Below are 16979 nucleotides of genomic sequence, written 5' to 3'. Positions count from 1 at the left end.
ATACAGGGAAATTTGGCTGTCTGGATACAGAATTGGCTGGCCCATAGAAGACAGAGGGTGGTAGTAGATGGAAAGTATTCAGCCTGGAGCTCGGTGACCAGTGGTGTTCCGCAGGGATCTGTTCTGGGACCTCTGCTCTTTGTGATTTTTATAAATGACTTGGATGAGGAAGTGGAAGGCTGGGTTAGTAAGTTTGCCGATGACACAAAGGTTGCTGGAGTTGTGGTTAGTGTGGAGGGCTGTTGTAGGTTGCAACAGGACATTGACAGGATGCAGAGCTGGGCTGAGAAGTGGCAGATGGAGTTCAACCTGGAAAAGTGTGAAGTGATTCATTTTGGAAGGTCAAATTTGAATGCAGAATACAGGCTTAAAGACAGGATTCTTGGCAGTGTGGAGGAACAGAGGGATCTTGGGGTCCATGTCCATAGATCCCTCAAAGTTGCCACCCAAGTTGATAGGGTTGTTAAGAAGGCGTATGGTGTGTTAGCTTTCATTAACAGGGGGATTGAGTTTAAGAGCCGCGAGGTTATGCTGCAGCTCTATAAAGCCCTGGTTAGACCACACTTGGAATATTGTGTTCAGTTCTGGTCGCCTCATTATCGGAAGGATGTGGAAGTTTTAGAGAGGGTGCAGAGGAGATTTACCAGGATGCTGTCTGGACTGGAGGGCATGTCTTATGAAGAAAGGTTGAGGGAGCTAGGGCTTTTCTCATTGGAGCGAAGAAGGATGAGAGGTGACTTGATAGAGGGGTACAAGATGATGAGAGGCATAGATAGAGTGGATAGCCAGAGACTTTTTCCCAGGGCGGAAAGAGCTATCACCAGGAGGCATAATTTTAAGGTGATTGGAGGAAGGTTTCGGGGAGATGTCAGAGGTAGGTTCTTTACACAGAGAGTGGTGGGTGCGTGGAATGCACTGTCAGCGGTGGTAGTAGAAGCAGATACATTAGGGACATTTAAGCAACACTTGGATAGGTACATGGATGATAGTAGAATGAAGGGTAGGTAGTTAGTTTGATCTTAGAGTAGGTTAAAGGGTCGGCACAACATCGTGGGCCAAAGGGCCTGTACTGTGTTGTACTGTTCTATGTTCTATAACCTCCCTACTTTTGTATTCAATTCCTCTCGCATTAAACAATAACATTTTATTAGCTTTCCTAATTACTTGCTGTACCTGCATACTAACCTTTCGCGATTCATGCACTAGGACACCCAGATTCCTCTGCATTTCAGAACTCTGCAATCCCTCACCATTTAGAATATACGCTTTTTTATCCTTCCTGCCAAAATGGACAATTTCACATTTTCCCACATACTCCATCTGCTCTACTGAGCAGAATATGCACTCAAACGTCCACATATCTAGCAGGCATTACTAGTGTTGCGACTGAAGAAGGAGAAGTGCACTGTTTATTCTAGTTCCACTTCTCCACAGGTCGCAACATATGTTTAAATTTTCCACTTACCGATATGGTCAGTTATATACTCTATTGCTCCCAGAATAAAACACACTAACAAGGTTTCTTTAATGAACAACAAAATTATCAGGTTATTATAAAACGAGTCTTAACCAGTAATGAAGTAAAATATAAACACACAGATCGAAATTTTAAAGTTCCCCTTTTACCATAGCCCCACACATACACATACACACATACCGGTTAACTGGAAAAATAAGAGATTTTTATTCAGAGCTCTGTTACAGACCAAAAAACACTTGGGCTGAATACTAGCTCATTTTTGAAGAAAACAGCAGATGAGATATGTTGTGTTCCAAAACTGGCATACAGTCTAGCCTCCAAGTACATGTAGACAGGTCACTGGGATCTGTTAGAACAGTTCTTTTCATCTGCAGCATTGAGAATTAATTTGGTAGGGCTTTCTTTAAACATTCTGCAAGAATCTGGCCTCTTCCTTCGTGACACTTCAGCAGCAGCAGGCTAGCTTTATCTCATTCTAGAAGGTAAACACTGACACTGCAACTAAAAGCTTGCGAGTTTGCTGCTCTCTCAGGTGTGCACTTCTCCTCCTGGGCTTGCCCTGTAGAGAGGTGCACAACTGTCACTTCTCTGCACACATCTTCACAAATTACCAGGGTTTCTGTTCTACTTTTAATTTGAGTCATGTGACAACCAGTAAACATTGTTGCCAAACTAGTTCTTTCAGTGTCCTCTTGATGACCCGCTTGAAAAAATAGCTGGTCCAACATTTCTTCAGTTTGACAATGAATTCCTCAAAAAAAAATTTTCACAAACACAGAATCACTTTCATAACACTAGATAGAAGTTAAGATCGTAAATCTAAACAATTTTTCATTCCATAGTCGCAGGTATGGAAACCAGTGACTTTTTGATTGAAATTAGCCAACCTGGTATAGACAAGCAATTGAACCTGGAACCTGCTGTTCCCTGATGCAGCTGCATGCTCCCTTTACCTCAGATGAGTCATGGGAATTTTTTTTCGATGAAGGTATATCTCATACACTAACTACTGCAAACAATTTTTTCCCACAGAGCAAGTGCACACTCACTTCAGAAAATATGAGGTAGAGTACCTGCAGTTTGCATTCCGTTGGATGAATAACTTGCTGATGCGGGAGCTGCCTCTCCGATGCACCATCCGACTTTGGGACACATACCAGGTGAATGTTGCAGAACTATATTAATGCTCCACGATTAGTCTATATGTTAAAGCAGCTCATCATTGATGGGGAGGAAAAGGTGCCCTTTAATGCTAGTTAAAATGTAAACCAGTTTAAACCAATGCATTAAATGTTGCCAGTAAATAAACAAAGTTTCTAACAGCAGTGATTTGGGCTTGTGCATCCGATGTTCCATTATGTAAGAAAAATAGTTAAGAACTACACTCATTTAATTGCAAGATAGGATCTTTAAGTTGAATATAGGCCATGATCTGATGGTATATCTGGTTTATGGACCTATGATCTCTTTCATCTTGAGTAATTTATTCTGATGATTTGAGTAATAACAGATGTGAATTAGGTGCGGTGATTATTTACTAGTTTAGCATGTGCAGTGACTGTTTTAAATTTTATTAATGAGATAAATGTATAAAATGCATAGTTACAAAAAACATGTCTAATTCATATCAGGGATAAATGTCTTGTTAAGAAGACATGGATTATTTCTGCTTTCCAATCATGTGAATATATAGTGCTATGCATTGATAAAGGAGTTCATAACCTGGCATATCTCGAACAATATTGTGCATCAGTGCACTTTTAACACAGACTTTAACTGCTTTTGAAGATATTCTCAGTACTCGCTAACTTACATTTTCATGTTGTCATACTTCATGAGATCAGTTAGTCCTGGGACCCTTGCTCTTTTGTATCTCCCAGCACATGTCCTGTGGTTCTGTTTATGGTAAGTCAATGTTATGTAAGGCCAGTAACAGGATACCATGTAAAACACAATGTATTGTGCTGGTAACAGTAGAATTGTGCCATTTTAAGGTGACAAAGTCTAATGATAACTAAGCACAGTGGGATGATATATTGTTTCAGTGGTCTGACAACTCTTTAGATCTGGTAATGGTATAACCTTCTGGTGATGTGGATTTTACCCTTGGCTGCTTTTGGTTTGCAGGCATGTTGTCACTGTGTTGGTTGTTCTCCTGTTGTTCCGTCTCATCGTCAAATTGTGTTCTTTTGAGTCCCTTGTGCGCAATTGGAGTATTGCACACTTCTCTGTGTGCAATTAGACTATGGCACACCTCATACTTGGCTTCGGTTCGTCCTCAACACTGATCCGCTAGATGTTGTAATCTCACAGGACCTAGGCTCACTGCATCCCTTGGATACCTCTGCAAGTAACCATGTTCTCATTGTGGGGTGTATGATCATAGGGATGAAGTTTTGCCAGTAGTGCAAAATGGGCAACTAGCCAGTGGCAGTGTGGATATGAAATTGGCTAAGGGACAGAAAGCAGAGAGTAGTGAATAGTTGTTTTTCAGACTGGAGGGAAGTATACAGTGGTGTTCCCCAGGAGTCAGTAATGGGACCATCACTCCTTTTTATATGTATTAATAGTCTGGCCTTGGGTATACAGGGCGTTATTTCAAAGTTTGTAGACAACACAAAATTCAGGAATGTCGTATACAGTGAGGAAGATAGCAGATTTGAGGAGGACATAGACAAACTAGTGAAATGTGCAGCCATAAGGCAGATGGAGTTTAACACAGAGAAATGTGAAGTGATACATTTTGGTAGGAAGAATGAGGAGAGGCAATATAAATTAAATGGTTCAATTTTAAAGGAAGTGCAAAAACAGAAAGACCTGGGCGTATGTATAAATCTTTGAAAGTGGCAGGCCAGGTTGAAAAGGCTGTTATAAAGCGTATGTGATCCCTGGCTTTATTAATCTAGGCAAAGGTACAAAAGCAAGGAAGTTATGCTAAACTTTTATAAACCACTAGTTAGGCCTCAGCCAGAATATTGTGCTCATTTCTAGGCACCACACTTTAGAAAGGATGCCAATGCCTTAGCGAGGCTGTGGAAGAGATTTACGAAAATGGTACCAGGGATGAGAGACGTCAATTATGTTGTGGAGACTGGAGAAGCTAGGGTTGTCCGCCTTAGAGTAGAGAAGGTTAAGAGGAGATTTGATAGAGATGTTCAAGATTTTGAGTAGTTGAAACAGAGTAAATAAGGAGAAACTGTTTGCAGTTCGATGACTGGGGCACAGGTTTAAGGCGATTAGCAGAAGAACCAGAGGTGACATGTTGAAAATTTTTTATACAGTGAGTTCTGGTCTGGATTGGACTGCCTAAAAGGGTGGTGGGAGCAGATTCAGTAGTGACTTTCAAAAGGAAATTGGATAAATACTTCAAGGGAGAACATTTGGATGGCTTTAGCGAAATAGCAGCAGTGGGACTAGTTAGATAGCTCTATCCAGGAGCCGGCACAATCATTATGGGCTGTATGATTCTGTGGTTACATATGATTGATATTTTAATAATTTCATTCCAGGTTAATTCAGTAGGTCACCTGAGGTTAAAATGTAATTTTAAAATAGAAGTTTACATTTTTATAGTGCGCCACGTGTAAGTAAAGGCAAAGCAAAGTACTTTACTGAGAGATGGAAAAGCAGTGTATTCTGAGCAGGAGGGAAATGACACAAATTGAGGGTAGGTGAAGGAACAATCATGGGAAAGGATTTGTGAATACTTTTGAAAACAAAAAAAAGACATAATAAGGTGAAGTGAACTGCAGAGAGGCATAGTGGCTAAAAGGACAGAAAGAACAAGGAGCAAGATGCAACCTGATGTCAGAGGAACGAAGAGTGGGAATGTATGGAGATCCCTAAGGTAGGATGGGAAAAGTCATAAAGGAATATGAAAGTGGTGACCAGAATCTTGGTGAGTTTACTTAAAAGGATAAGAATGATGAGACTTCTATGATTTTGTGCAAGTGAGGGGAGGGCACTGAGTGAAGCACATTGTACCTGCCAGAGTCAACAAGGACTGAATCAAACAGAAGTATATTAATAACATTATTTTTCTATATGCATCATACAGGAGATAGTACCATCGTAAGCTTCAGTATTGGTGATAACTTAATGTAAATCAACAAATTCTAAATTGTCAAAAGGCCATCAGTTAACAATGGTATGAATCACAATATCTCTGCATTAGCTTGGTTTCACTTGATAATTTAACGAAGCAGCATTCAACATACAAGAATCTTGTACCAACTTGGCACAGTTAAGTTCACAGTCTATATTGTGGAGTGGCACTTGCATCTTTCCAGTTTTACGTCTGTAGTTTAGGTGATATTAGCATAAAGTATGCAACAGCTTTCTTTGAGAGTACCAAACTGATTCTGGTATCGAGCAATTCTGCGGCCCCCTGTGATGCTCCCTTATAATCACCTCTTCACCACTGTCCTGACCCTTAAATTGCTTCTTTGATGTTGGTCTGTTTGTCCGACATCAAGTTTTATACAGTTTCCTTCAGCTAAACATTGAGAAACCATTTGTTTATTGTACTGTAATTTCTTCCTGGAAACATGTGCTATTGGAATAACTGCTGGAGTACACTTACAATTTGATCTAAATAACTTAATCTCTCTAAAACCTTCGTTCTAATATCTGAAATCTTTCCTTAATTTTTTAAAGCTTTTTTCACCCCTTTCAAAAACATTTAAATTCTATTGAAAACTTTTCAAAAGTTTCTGTATGCTGTCTGACAGAATGCCTAATAAAGTGAAGACCAACAAAAACAAACAACATTTACCTTTTCTGTGCAGAATATTTTAGCATGTGAAAATTTTTAGCAAGATAACCTGTTGCACTGTCAACAGTGTACCTTGTAAAGCTGCACAGCAACCTGGGAGTCCCTGCTCAGGCAATGCACAAGTTACTATACATGCGTGACCACACAAAACAATGTTAAAGGTCCCAAACACTCCAAGAAAAGAATTAAAGGATACTTTGACTGTCAATACTGGAAAGTTGAATACACAGTGCCATCAAGCATAAGGCTCTCTTTCAGTTCTTGGTTTTATCCAAGGCTGAAGGTTGTTCAACTCAAAAAAAATTATTTTCTTTGGAGGGTATCTGTGCAGAATTGCCATTTTGACTCAACATTCAAATTGTATAAGAATATGAATTCAATAGTTAGAATTAATAAAGCACGGTGCGATTCAATATTAATTCTGTTCATTTTAGTCAAATATTGACTTGATGTGGGACATAGGGAGCCAGTATAACTTGATGAAGACAGGAGTTCTAGATGAATATGTGGGTAATGCAGTTCTGATTATGTTGAAGTTTGTATAGGTATGACCTTGGGAGGCCATGGAGGAAAACATCAATGTCATCATGGAGGTGACAAAATGTAGTGTTTGGCTGCAATGAGCCAAGTTAAGAAAGTGGAAATTCATGATCTTCAAGATGAACTAGATGTGAGGTTTCAGGTTCATCTTGGCGTCAAACTACAACAAGGTTGTTCATTGCTTGGTTCAACCTGAGTGAGCACCTGGGAAAGGGATTGGAGTCTGGGGCCAGCATGTAACTTTGTTGTCAAGAAAAAAATGGATTGCTTTGGCATAGTTGGGTTGGAGGATGTTCGGCCTTATCCATGACTTCACAAGTTTAGGCGGAGAAGCTTATTTAGTCTATTTGTCTGATTCTTCCAAAATATGAACAGTACCATCTTCCTATTACAAAATCTAGTTCTTTCTTACATAAATCCACTGTCCTGACCTCAACTGTTTTTCCTGACAATCTGTTATCAACATCCATGTAAAGAAGTACTCTCTGATATCTGCCTCAATTTTATTCTTCACAATTCACAGCTTTGCATTTATTCTGCCTTGTTCTGTTGCTCTAGCATATAGATTGTGTCAGTTAGGATTATATTTGCTGGAGTTCAGAAGAATGAGGGGGGGATCTCATAGAAACCTATAAAATTCGAACAGGACTTGACAGGGTAGATGCAGGAAGGATGTTCCCGATGGTGGGGGAGTCCAGAACCAGGGGTCATAGTCTAAAGATACGGGGTAAACCTTTCAGGACTGAGATGAGGAGAAATTTCTTCACCTAGAGAGTGGTGAGCCTGTGGAATTCGCCACCACAGAAAGCAGTTGAGGCCAAAACATTGAATGTTTTCAAAAAGGAGTTAGATATAGCTCTTGGGTCTAAAGGGATCAAAGAGTATGGGGCAAAAGCGGGAACAGGCTACAGAGTTGGATGATCAGCCATGATCATAATGAATGGCGGAGCATGCTCGAAGGGCCAAATACTCCTGATGCTATTTTCCATGTTTCTATATTGTTTCATTTTTATTTAAATATCTTTTCTATAACTCTTAAGAGTTCCTCTCAGATATCTCTGTAAGGTTAAAGAGCTTGCACTTATCAAGTTATTCTTCATAGTTCTTAACTTGGACATTAGTGATAAAAAATTGTTGCACTCCTCTGCAGTGCCATAAAATTCTGGTTGGCCCTTTTTATTAGACTAGCAGTCAGACAGTACAGCAGCAGTTATGGAGCTGTGGGTGTTGGCAGAGAAAGCTGGTTGTTGTTGGCATATGTATGGAAGCTAACCTTGTGCTTGCAGACAATATTGCTGACAGACAGCATATAGATAGGAAGTAGAAGGGAGCTAAAGAGGGCCATTGGGACAAGCCAGAGATGACCTTAAGGGCATGGGAGGAGAAGCCATTTCCAGTTTTGCTAGCTATATTGGAAAAGAAAGATATGGAGGCCCATGATAGGGCAGTGCAAGTTGTTATGACGAGCTCATTATTAATCGTGCTGTGTGCATAAGGTTAGTATTGATTTTTTTTTTCAAAATCATGTTCTCAATCCATTAGTTATTAATTGATTTTTTTTTACTCTGAGGTATAACAGTGTACAAATTTTCAGCGTTTAAGTTATGCCTTGCTGATGTGAATCCTGTAATTTCTTCAATTTAATTATTTTTCTCAAATCACTGACCTACTTTAAATCACAGGATTTTGTGAGTATTGCTGCCCTGTTTATGCCTCTAAGAACTGCTGCCCCACTGAAATTCTCAAGATGGGAATCCATTCACTGAACTGCCAACCAGCATTCGGTGTGCTAAGAATCATGATGACAGTGTCTTTCATCTTGAAGTCAGTTCTTCAACTCAGATTTTCAATTTAAAAGAACTGTTAATGTTGCTCATCCATTATAACTCCATTATCTGTCATCAGTACATTTAAGTAGTAATGGATGTGAAGAATCCTGAAACAAGTGGTTACTAATAGAATTTTGAAGGTTACAGGAAATTAATTTGTAAAAGTTGGTGTGTTTTGCACTTACTTTGCAGTTAATAGCATTTTGAAAGACTACAGAACCGTGTTTGTTAATATAACTCCATTCAGAAATTTCATGTATTTATTACTAGCCATCAACAAAAAAAATTCTGAAATATACTGGAATGTTATTTATCAAATACACTGTTGTTACAATGTTTTAACTCAAGTATTTTTTCTAATTTCATATAAAGTAATGGCTTAAGCATTGATTAATGATAAACTCAAAAGAGCTGAAATTTGACGATTTTTAACTAGTCTGGTTCAGTTTAATCAGTAGTATTTTTGTAAATTACTTAGTATGTTACCCTGGCTCTGTAACTGCTCTGCACAATCAGTATAAGAAAACACCAGTACTAGGATGAGGCCATTTAAATGTCAAATAGAATGTGCACTATAAGTTTCACTGTGACGCGTGCTGGCATTAAGAATTGTGAAGACTACGTAAGTAAAGATTTTTACTTAAGTAAAGATTTTCTGCTTTAGGAATTGATTTCTAGCTGAAATCTCACTTATTAAAACAGAAAATGTATATGCACAACTTTTATGGAAGATTAAATTCAAACTGAACTCATCCCTTTCACTGCATTACTTGTTTTCTCTCCCTAGTTGTAACTTTTTCTCAGATGCAATTGTTTTGTCTGAAAACTTTTTGAAGAACTTTTTAAAAAAAAATTTGTTACCAACACACCAAGGTGAAGAGCAGAGGTCTATAGTGCAGGATACAACTGAAATTGAAAAGGACGTGAGATAAAATTGTGGTAGAGTTGTGATGCCAAAGTGGATTTTAAAGGTCTGTAGATAGTGAAATAAAGTAATGTTGAGGAAGGTAAGAAACTCTGAGTGGAGGGAATTTTCCCATGCAAGGAGAAATGGGTTTGGGTACTTGCAGGAAGTTAAATCCCCTAAACATGACGTCGGGTTGGGGGCCCGGCATCAGCCCACCCACTTCCGGGTTTTACCCGGGTGGGTTTGAAGGGGAACCAGGGAACCCCCGTGCAGTTCTCGAGTGAGTGACTTAAATATTTAAATATTAAGTTATGTTTTAACCAAGGACCCTGACTTTAACATCCAGCAGACCCATTTCCTGAGCTGTGTAGAACTTGCCAGGGTCACTGAGGTGAGTGCATAGTGGGGAGTGTTTCGTCAGTGAAATGGACAGGCTGGGAACCCTTTTATCAGTGAAACTGAAGAGCTGTAGCCATGACCAAGTGAAAAGCTGCTGCTCACAGCACTCCTTCTCAGAGAATGCTTTTAATGCCTAACAGGTGATTGCCAACTTCGTGGAAGTCACCTCACCTGTATTGCACTTCTCTTATTTTCATCTGCACACCCCTGCTGCTAGCCTTCACCAATTTATGGCAGCACTTTATGCAGCTCTGATGAAGAACAAGAGGAACACCAACAGCAGCAGCAGGGGCCACACCAGCACTAGCTGCCGTCTCCTCAGCCACATGATGCTGCACAGGGCAGAGGGGCTAGACACTGTTATGACCCCCGTGGAGACCACAACAAAAGAATCAAATCCATCGACGGACCCCAATTTAGGAAACAAAAAGAAACAAATGGACAAGATTTCACTTTTATAAACTTTACTTTAACATACAAACTAAAACAACATAAATTAAACATGAATATATATATATATATAGGTTACGTGTTAATTGTCAGATGAAACAAAAAGAGTCCTTACCAATCCTCTGAGCAGTACTATCAGCAAGATGGTGCTGAACAGTCCCAAAATATATCAAAATTAAGAATTTGCTCAGGTAGTTTTCCAAGTCCTGTCCTCCTGGATGCAGATACAGAAGTAATGAGATCCCATCGATAGTGAGCGATTCAATCTTCCCTTTAATGGTTCGATCCTGTCACCTCTCGAACAACCTTGGCCTCACCCGCGACTGTTCTAATGGGTATGGTTCCACTGATAACTCTTTAAGTCACCGAAGACAACTGCCGTAAACTATGTCCATCGATGACCCACCCTCATAGTCCAGGCTCCTCTGCCTGCAGCTGTTTTTTTAAAACCAACTAACAGCTCCCAGCATGTCTCTTTAAACAACAGCTGGCTGTTTTTGTTTCCACCCACTGCAGAGTTTTTTTCTAAACTGAAACCTGAGCTCCAGTCACATGTCTCTGATCATAAGACTGTGTGTTTCAAACTAGTTAGGACCAGCCTTGTTTATTCCAGAACACTCTCAAGCTTTTGGTTTCATTTCCAGTGCATGACTCTCTCAGGAAAAAAAAATACAAGTTTGAATCCAAAATCATAGCACCTTGTAGTCCATTCAACAGGTCAGCTGTATAGAACACAGTCTTTACCCGAAGACTCCATCACAACATTGTGATCCAGCTCCAAGGAGGTGAGGTAGCCGCAACACAGGTCTACTGGTGGAGGAGCAACTCTCAACATGTTTGAGCACCAGTTATGAGTGCTAGCAGTGGCTTGTGTGGGTAGACAAAGAGTAAGAGGAACAACAACACCAACAGCACCCGCAACAGGAGGTCCAGCACAAGAACCAGCACCAGCTGCCTTTTCCTCAGACACGTGCCATTCCACAGGGCAGAGGAGATGGACTCAGAGATCCAGCTCCCAGGAGGGAAGACCCCCCCCACCCCCCAAACACGGGGTGTACAGGCAGATGATCATCAGTCTCTACGTGTGTGAGCACCAGTGTCTCAGGAGGCACAGGTTTTCACGGCAGAGTGTTGCTGACATTTGCAGCCTCTTGGAACAAGATATCCTTCCCAGCGGGCTAGGTGGGCACATATTGCCAGTGGCCGTCAAAGTGCTTGTCACTCAAGGGCCACCCCCCCTCCCTCGGTGTTTCTGCCTGTCCTCAAAGTTGTATATTCTCTTCTGCAAAGAGAGAAAACAGAGAGTTACGAGTGTTAGCAATGGCTTGTGTGCGTAGCAGAGTAGGGCAACATTTCAGGTGCAAAGGCGCACACCTGACTTTCCCAGCATTCTCCTGCACAGCACTCCTCAGGACAAGACACCTTACAGCTCCGCTTTATTCCACTGTGAGGCATGGTTGTGAGAGGGCAATAGAGTGAGGGTGAGTGTTGGCTGTTCAGATGGGTATGTGAAGTGCCTGGAGAGAGAGGAATAAGCGGAGCTGTAAGGTGTCTTGTCCTGAGGAGTGCTGTGCAGGAGAATGCTGGGAATGTCAGCTGTGCGCCTTTACACCTGAAACTGCTATGCCATTCACCTTTCCCATCCTCTTGTGGCCCTGGCTCCTTTTGGTGCACTGCCTCCAGGTTGGAGGAACCACACTTCTGCTTCTGATTGCCTCAGCCACTTCTCTCCATGCCTGCTTGGTTGGAGAGTTTGTCCTCTTCGTCCCATCCTTGGGAAATATAAGCTCACTGTAGTCCTGCAGATCTCAGAGCAAGACTTCCAGGTAAGAGTGAGAGACCCGGAGAGCAGCCTTCCCAAGTCTCCTCTCCATTCCTGTGGTTGCTGCAGTCTCAAAAATCCATGTCTAGTTGACCCATTCCAACCCATGTCATGGCTCCTCTAATTAGAAATCCTTCCTTTGACACATCCAGTACGGCATCCGGACTACCCTGCCTGATTGGCTGGGGAACCTGGGGGCGGGATGCTAATGCCATGGCTCAGCTAAAGAATTTCAGAATAGCCCACTGGAGTGCATTCCTTGCCTGCTGATGGTTCTGCCGTTTTGGCAGGAACTAAAGTGAGAAGATTCCACCCTTTCAGTCACTTTCATGAGCAGTTAGGAGCTATTGATAAATATATTGGCCTGGATTTCACGTTGAGAATAACAGCGAAGCTGACAGCACTCGCCATTATTATGGAGTAAATCGGACAAAAACATCCAGAGTATACACTTACGCAGGTAAATGCGGAAACCCAGAACTTCGGTTTGAATTATGCTGCTCTTGCACAGACTCTGGTATAACAGTACCTCATAAATAGACTCGGCACTGAAATCAATGTAAGGGCATAAAGTTGTGATACTTGCCCACCAATTACTCAGTAAACATGGCAGAAAATGTTCGACCTAGTGCTTCAAGGTGTAAGTGAATTTTTATCCGGATGCTAAGTCCTAATTACCGTCATCAACCTTACTGGTCCTAAAAATTAACAACAATAACAAATATATGCCTCTAACGTAATAAAACATCCCAAGCTGCTTCACAGGAGCATTATAAAACAAATTATGACACTGGGCCACATAGGGAGATATAAGGTGAGATGATCAAAAGTTTGGACAAAGCATTTAAAGAGTGTCTTAAAGGAGGAAACTGAGGTGGAGAGGCAGCGAGGTTTTAGGGGTGCAATTCCAACGACAGGCAACTGAAGGCATGGCCATCAATAGTGGAGCAATTAAAATCGGGATGCTTAAGAGACCAGAATTAGAGGAGCGCAGATATCTTGGAGGGCTGAGGGTCTGGAGGAGATTACAGAAATGGGGAGTGATGAAGCCAGGAAGAGATTTGAAAACAAGGATGAGAACTTTAAAATCAAGACATTGCTTGAGCGGCAGCCAGTGTAAGTCAGCAAGCATAGGGGTGATAGGGGAACAGGACTTAGTGTGAGTTAGGCTACGGGCAGCAGTGTTTTGGATGGCCTTAAGTTTACGGAGGGTAGAATGTGAGAGAGGAGCCAGGAGTGCGTTAGAGTAGTCAAGTCTAAAGGTAACAAAGCCATGAATAAGGGTTTCAGCAGTATATGAGCTGAGACCGGAGCAAAGTTGGGCGATGTTATGGAGGTGGACATAGGTGGTCTTAGTGATGCTGCGAATATGTGTTCAGAAGCTCATCCCAGGATCAAATATGACACCAAAGTTGCGAATAGACTGGTTTAGTCTCAGACAGTTGCCAGGGGGAGTGATGTAGTCAGTAGCTAGGGAATTCGGTGTTCCTAATATTTAATTGGAGGAAATACCTACTCATCCAGTACTATATGTGAGACAAGCAGTTTTGAAAGCTTTGCAGTAGTGGAGAAATCGAGAGAGGTGGTGGTGAGGTAGAGCTTGGTGTTGTCAGTTTACATGTAAAAACTAACACTGTGCTTTCAGGTGAGGTCACCGAGGGCTAGCATGTAGATGAGAAATAGGAGTGAGCCAAGGATAGAGCCTTGTGGGACACCAGAGATGTGAGAGCAGAAAGAGAAGTCATTGCAAATGATATTCTGGCTACGATTAGATAAATAAGAATGGAAGCAGGTGAGAACAGTCCCACCCAGCTGAATGACAATGAAGGTGCATTGAAGGAGGATGGTGTGTTCAACCATGTCAATGGCTGCAGACTGGTCGAGACGGATGAGGAGGGAAAGTTTACCTTCGTCACTGTTACATAGGATGTCATTTGTGACATCGATAAGAGCTATTTCGGCACTGTGCCAGGGGTGGAACCCTGATTGGAGGAATTCAAACGTGGAGTTCTGAGAAATATGGGCACAGGTTTGGGAGTGACAACACCATAAAGGATTTTGGAGAGGAAAGGGAGGTTAGGATGGGACAGTAGTTTGGAAGGATGGTTGGGTGAAGGGTTATATTTTTGAGGATTAACAATATTGTCTGACATGGAGACCAGAAAGGGAAGCTGGGTGATCAGCAGTTTAGTGGGAATAGCTCAAGGGAGCGGGAGATGGGTCTCATGGACAAGAAGAGCTCAGAGAGCGCATGAGGGCAGATAGGAGAGAAAACTAGAAAAAGATGCAAGTTCAGAGCTGGGGCAGTGAGAACATCAGATGCTGTTTGGCTCGCTAAGCTCATGGAAAGGTGGAATGCAGCAGAGGCAGCTGATTGGATGGTCTCAATTTTAGTGACAAAAGAGTTCATGAGCTCTTTGCACTTATTTATTTATTTTTTCATTTATAGATCCAGCACTGAAACAGGCCCTTCGGCCCACCGAGTCTGTGCCGACCAACAACCACCCATTTATACTAATCCTACATTAATCCCATATTCCCTACCACATCCCCACCATTCTCCTACCACCTACCTACACTAGGAGCAATTTACAATAGCCAATTTACCTATCAACCTGTGGGAGGAAACCGGAGCACCCGGCGGAAACCCATGGGGGCGCAGGGTGAACTTGCAAACTCCACACAGGCAGTACCCAGAACTGAACCCGGGTCGCTGGAGCTGTGAGGCTGCGATGCTAACCACTGTGCCACCCTTATTGTTGGAGGTAAGGGTGGAAAATACAGTGGGGAGAGGTTTAAGAAAACGGTTTGCAGTAGAGAAAAGAAACTGGTGGTTATCTTTGCATTCCAGGATGCCTTATTCTTTCAAATCTGCACCCCTTGGATTGAAGGGAGCAGAGATCAGGGTGATACCAGGGAGAATGGCAAGGGTGAGAGAAAGCAATTGTTTTATTGGGTACAAGGGCATCAAAGGTGGAGGTGAGGGTGCAGTTAAACAAATCAGTAGCTGACGAAATGTTGTGTTGAACAGAGGGCGAGATAGTTTGGACTTTGAAAGTTCAGTTGTAAGTGAATTGGGGGATAATTGTTTCAGAGGCCGTTTACAGAAGGAGATGGGGCATGAAAGGAGGATGAGGGTGGAGACTGATACAAGGAAGTGATGAGAGATAGCCTTATCTTTGATTGACATGTTGGGACTAACTAGACCACCTGAGATGACAAGGTCAAGGGGGTGACCATGAATATGAGTTGACGAGTTTACATGGAGGGGAAGATATAGAGAGGTTAAGAGGACAGTGAACTCAGAGGAGAGGCAGCATGATGAGTTGAGATGGAGTTTGAAATTACTGGGGATCAGCAGTTGCTTGGTGCAGAGGCTGAGGGAGGAAAGCAGTGAAGGTATCTCTGAGTAAATTTTTATTGTACTTCTGGGTGTTCGTAGAGAAAGAGGAATTTGAATGAGAGGTGAGAGGGGTGGAACAAGATGAGATGCTCAAAGGAGGAGAAAGTGCCAGAGGAGTAGGGGGCCACCGTGACATTTTTGACTGGGCAATTGGAAGAGAGACACAGGCAATGAGGCTGCATGAAGGGGAAATTTTAATTTATTCTGTTAGAATTTAATTAGCATTGGAGATTTTTTAAAAAACTTTTTCTACTTGTCTTTTATCTCTCTCTCTCTCTCTTTTCCAGTTGTTACAACCAGGTGAGAAAGGTGTCTAGGGGTCTTTACTACCTTCACTTGGTCTTATTGTAACAGGATTAAATTTTTCACCACTTATTCACCACTTTCCAATTATAAGGCAAAGAAATTAGCATAAACAGGCTTTCTTGGGTTTAAAGAAAAGTGAAATTTATTAAACCTTAAACTCTAATTCGGTTAATGCCTGCGGATAGATGCCGCACCCCTATCTAGCATGCATACGCGATACGCACATGCAAATAGAGACAGAAAAGAGCAGAAGAAATAAAGTGGAGAGGTTTGAGGCAATCTCTGGAGGGATTTTTACTGTGCTTCGAGCTCGCTGTAGTCCTTGATTGGAGGTAGTCTTGCTTTTCGTTGGGGCCCGATATTATTCTTAAACATTGTTCACTGTAGGAGACTTTTCTGTCTTGGGATTCATATGTCTTCAATGGTTTCCGAAGCTGGTGAGAGCGAGATGAGAGCAGACAGGAGAGAGGTTTTCTTAGTCCAGGAGCAAACAGCTTTCTGAGTTCAAATTCTCTGTGGCAAGTTCAAATTCAAAAAAACTCCAACAGTCAGTTCATCATGTGACTAAATTGGTCTGACCACGTCTGTTTGTGTAATCGGCCATCTTAGCAGCTAACCTGGAATGCTAGCCTCTCCACCTTCAAGGTCTGGTAGTCAAAAGTCCATTGTGGATTAAATTGGAGCAGGGAGTTGCCCCTTTGTCCGTTCCAAGTTCTGTCTATTACAATGGAAAAAAGGTCTTTCTGGCAAGGGGCCTGGCAATTCCTTATGATAGGCCCTCTTTTCTTCCCAGCAGCAATTTTAAGTTTTAATGTTCATGTGGCGAAATAATGTGTCCCTCATTCTTGGCAGGTGGAGGCCTGCATGACGCAATCTTTTTTTTTTCTGTCATTATGTGATTTAATTTGTACTTCTTGGCTCAGACTCTGAGTGTCTCAGTGAAGATTTTTTCAACCTGATTAGTTGAAAAATTGGCAGTTGCACGTCCTGCTCACAAACGCCACAGATCGACTATAGAGTAAACCGTACTGGATCAGACACCTGGTGACAGCAGGTATCTATCTGCTCA

The 16979-nt window shown here is 41.9% G+C and overlaps 1 protein-coding gene across 4 annotated transcripts in view; it reads left to right on the top strand.

Moving 5' to 3' along the window:
• The window catches only part of LOC137383867 (TBC1 domain family member 22B-like), a 509534-nt gene that overhangs the window by 372103 nt on the left and 120452 nt on the right, over nucleotides 1-16979 (top strand). For all 4 annotated transcript variants that reach the window (XM_068057201.1, XM_068057200.1, XM_068057198.1 and 1 more), the window contains one exon: nucleotides 2513-2640. In XM_068057201.1, the coding sequence (XP_067913302.1) occupies nucleotides 2513-2640 (128 nt within the window). The remainder of the gene's footprint in view (nucleotides 1-2512; nucleotides 2641-16979) is intronic.

Source organism: Heterodontus francisci, chromosome 25 (genome assembly GCF_036365525.1).
Source record: "Heterodontus francisci isolate sHetFra1 chromosome 25, sHetFra1.hap1, whole genome shotgun sequence".
NCBI classification, from domain to species: domain Eukaryota; kingdom Metazoa; phylum Chordata; class Chondrichthyes; order Heterodontiformes; family Heterodontidae; genus Heterodontus; species Heterodontus francisci.
This window is presented reverse-complemented; position numbering and strand designations above follow the sequence as displayed.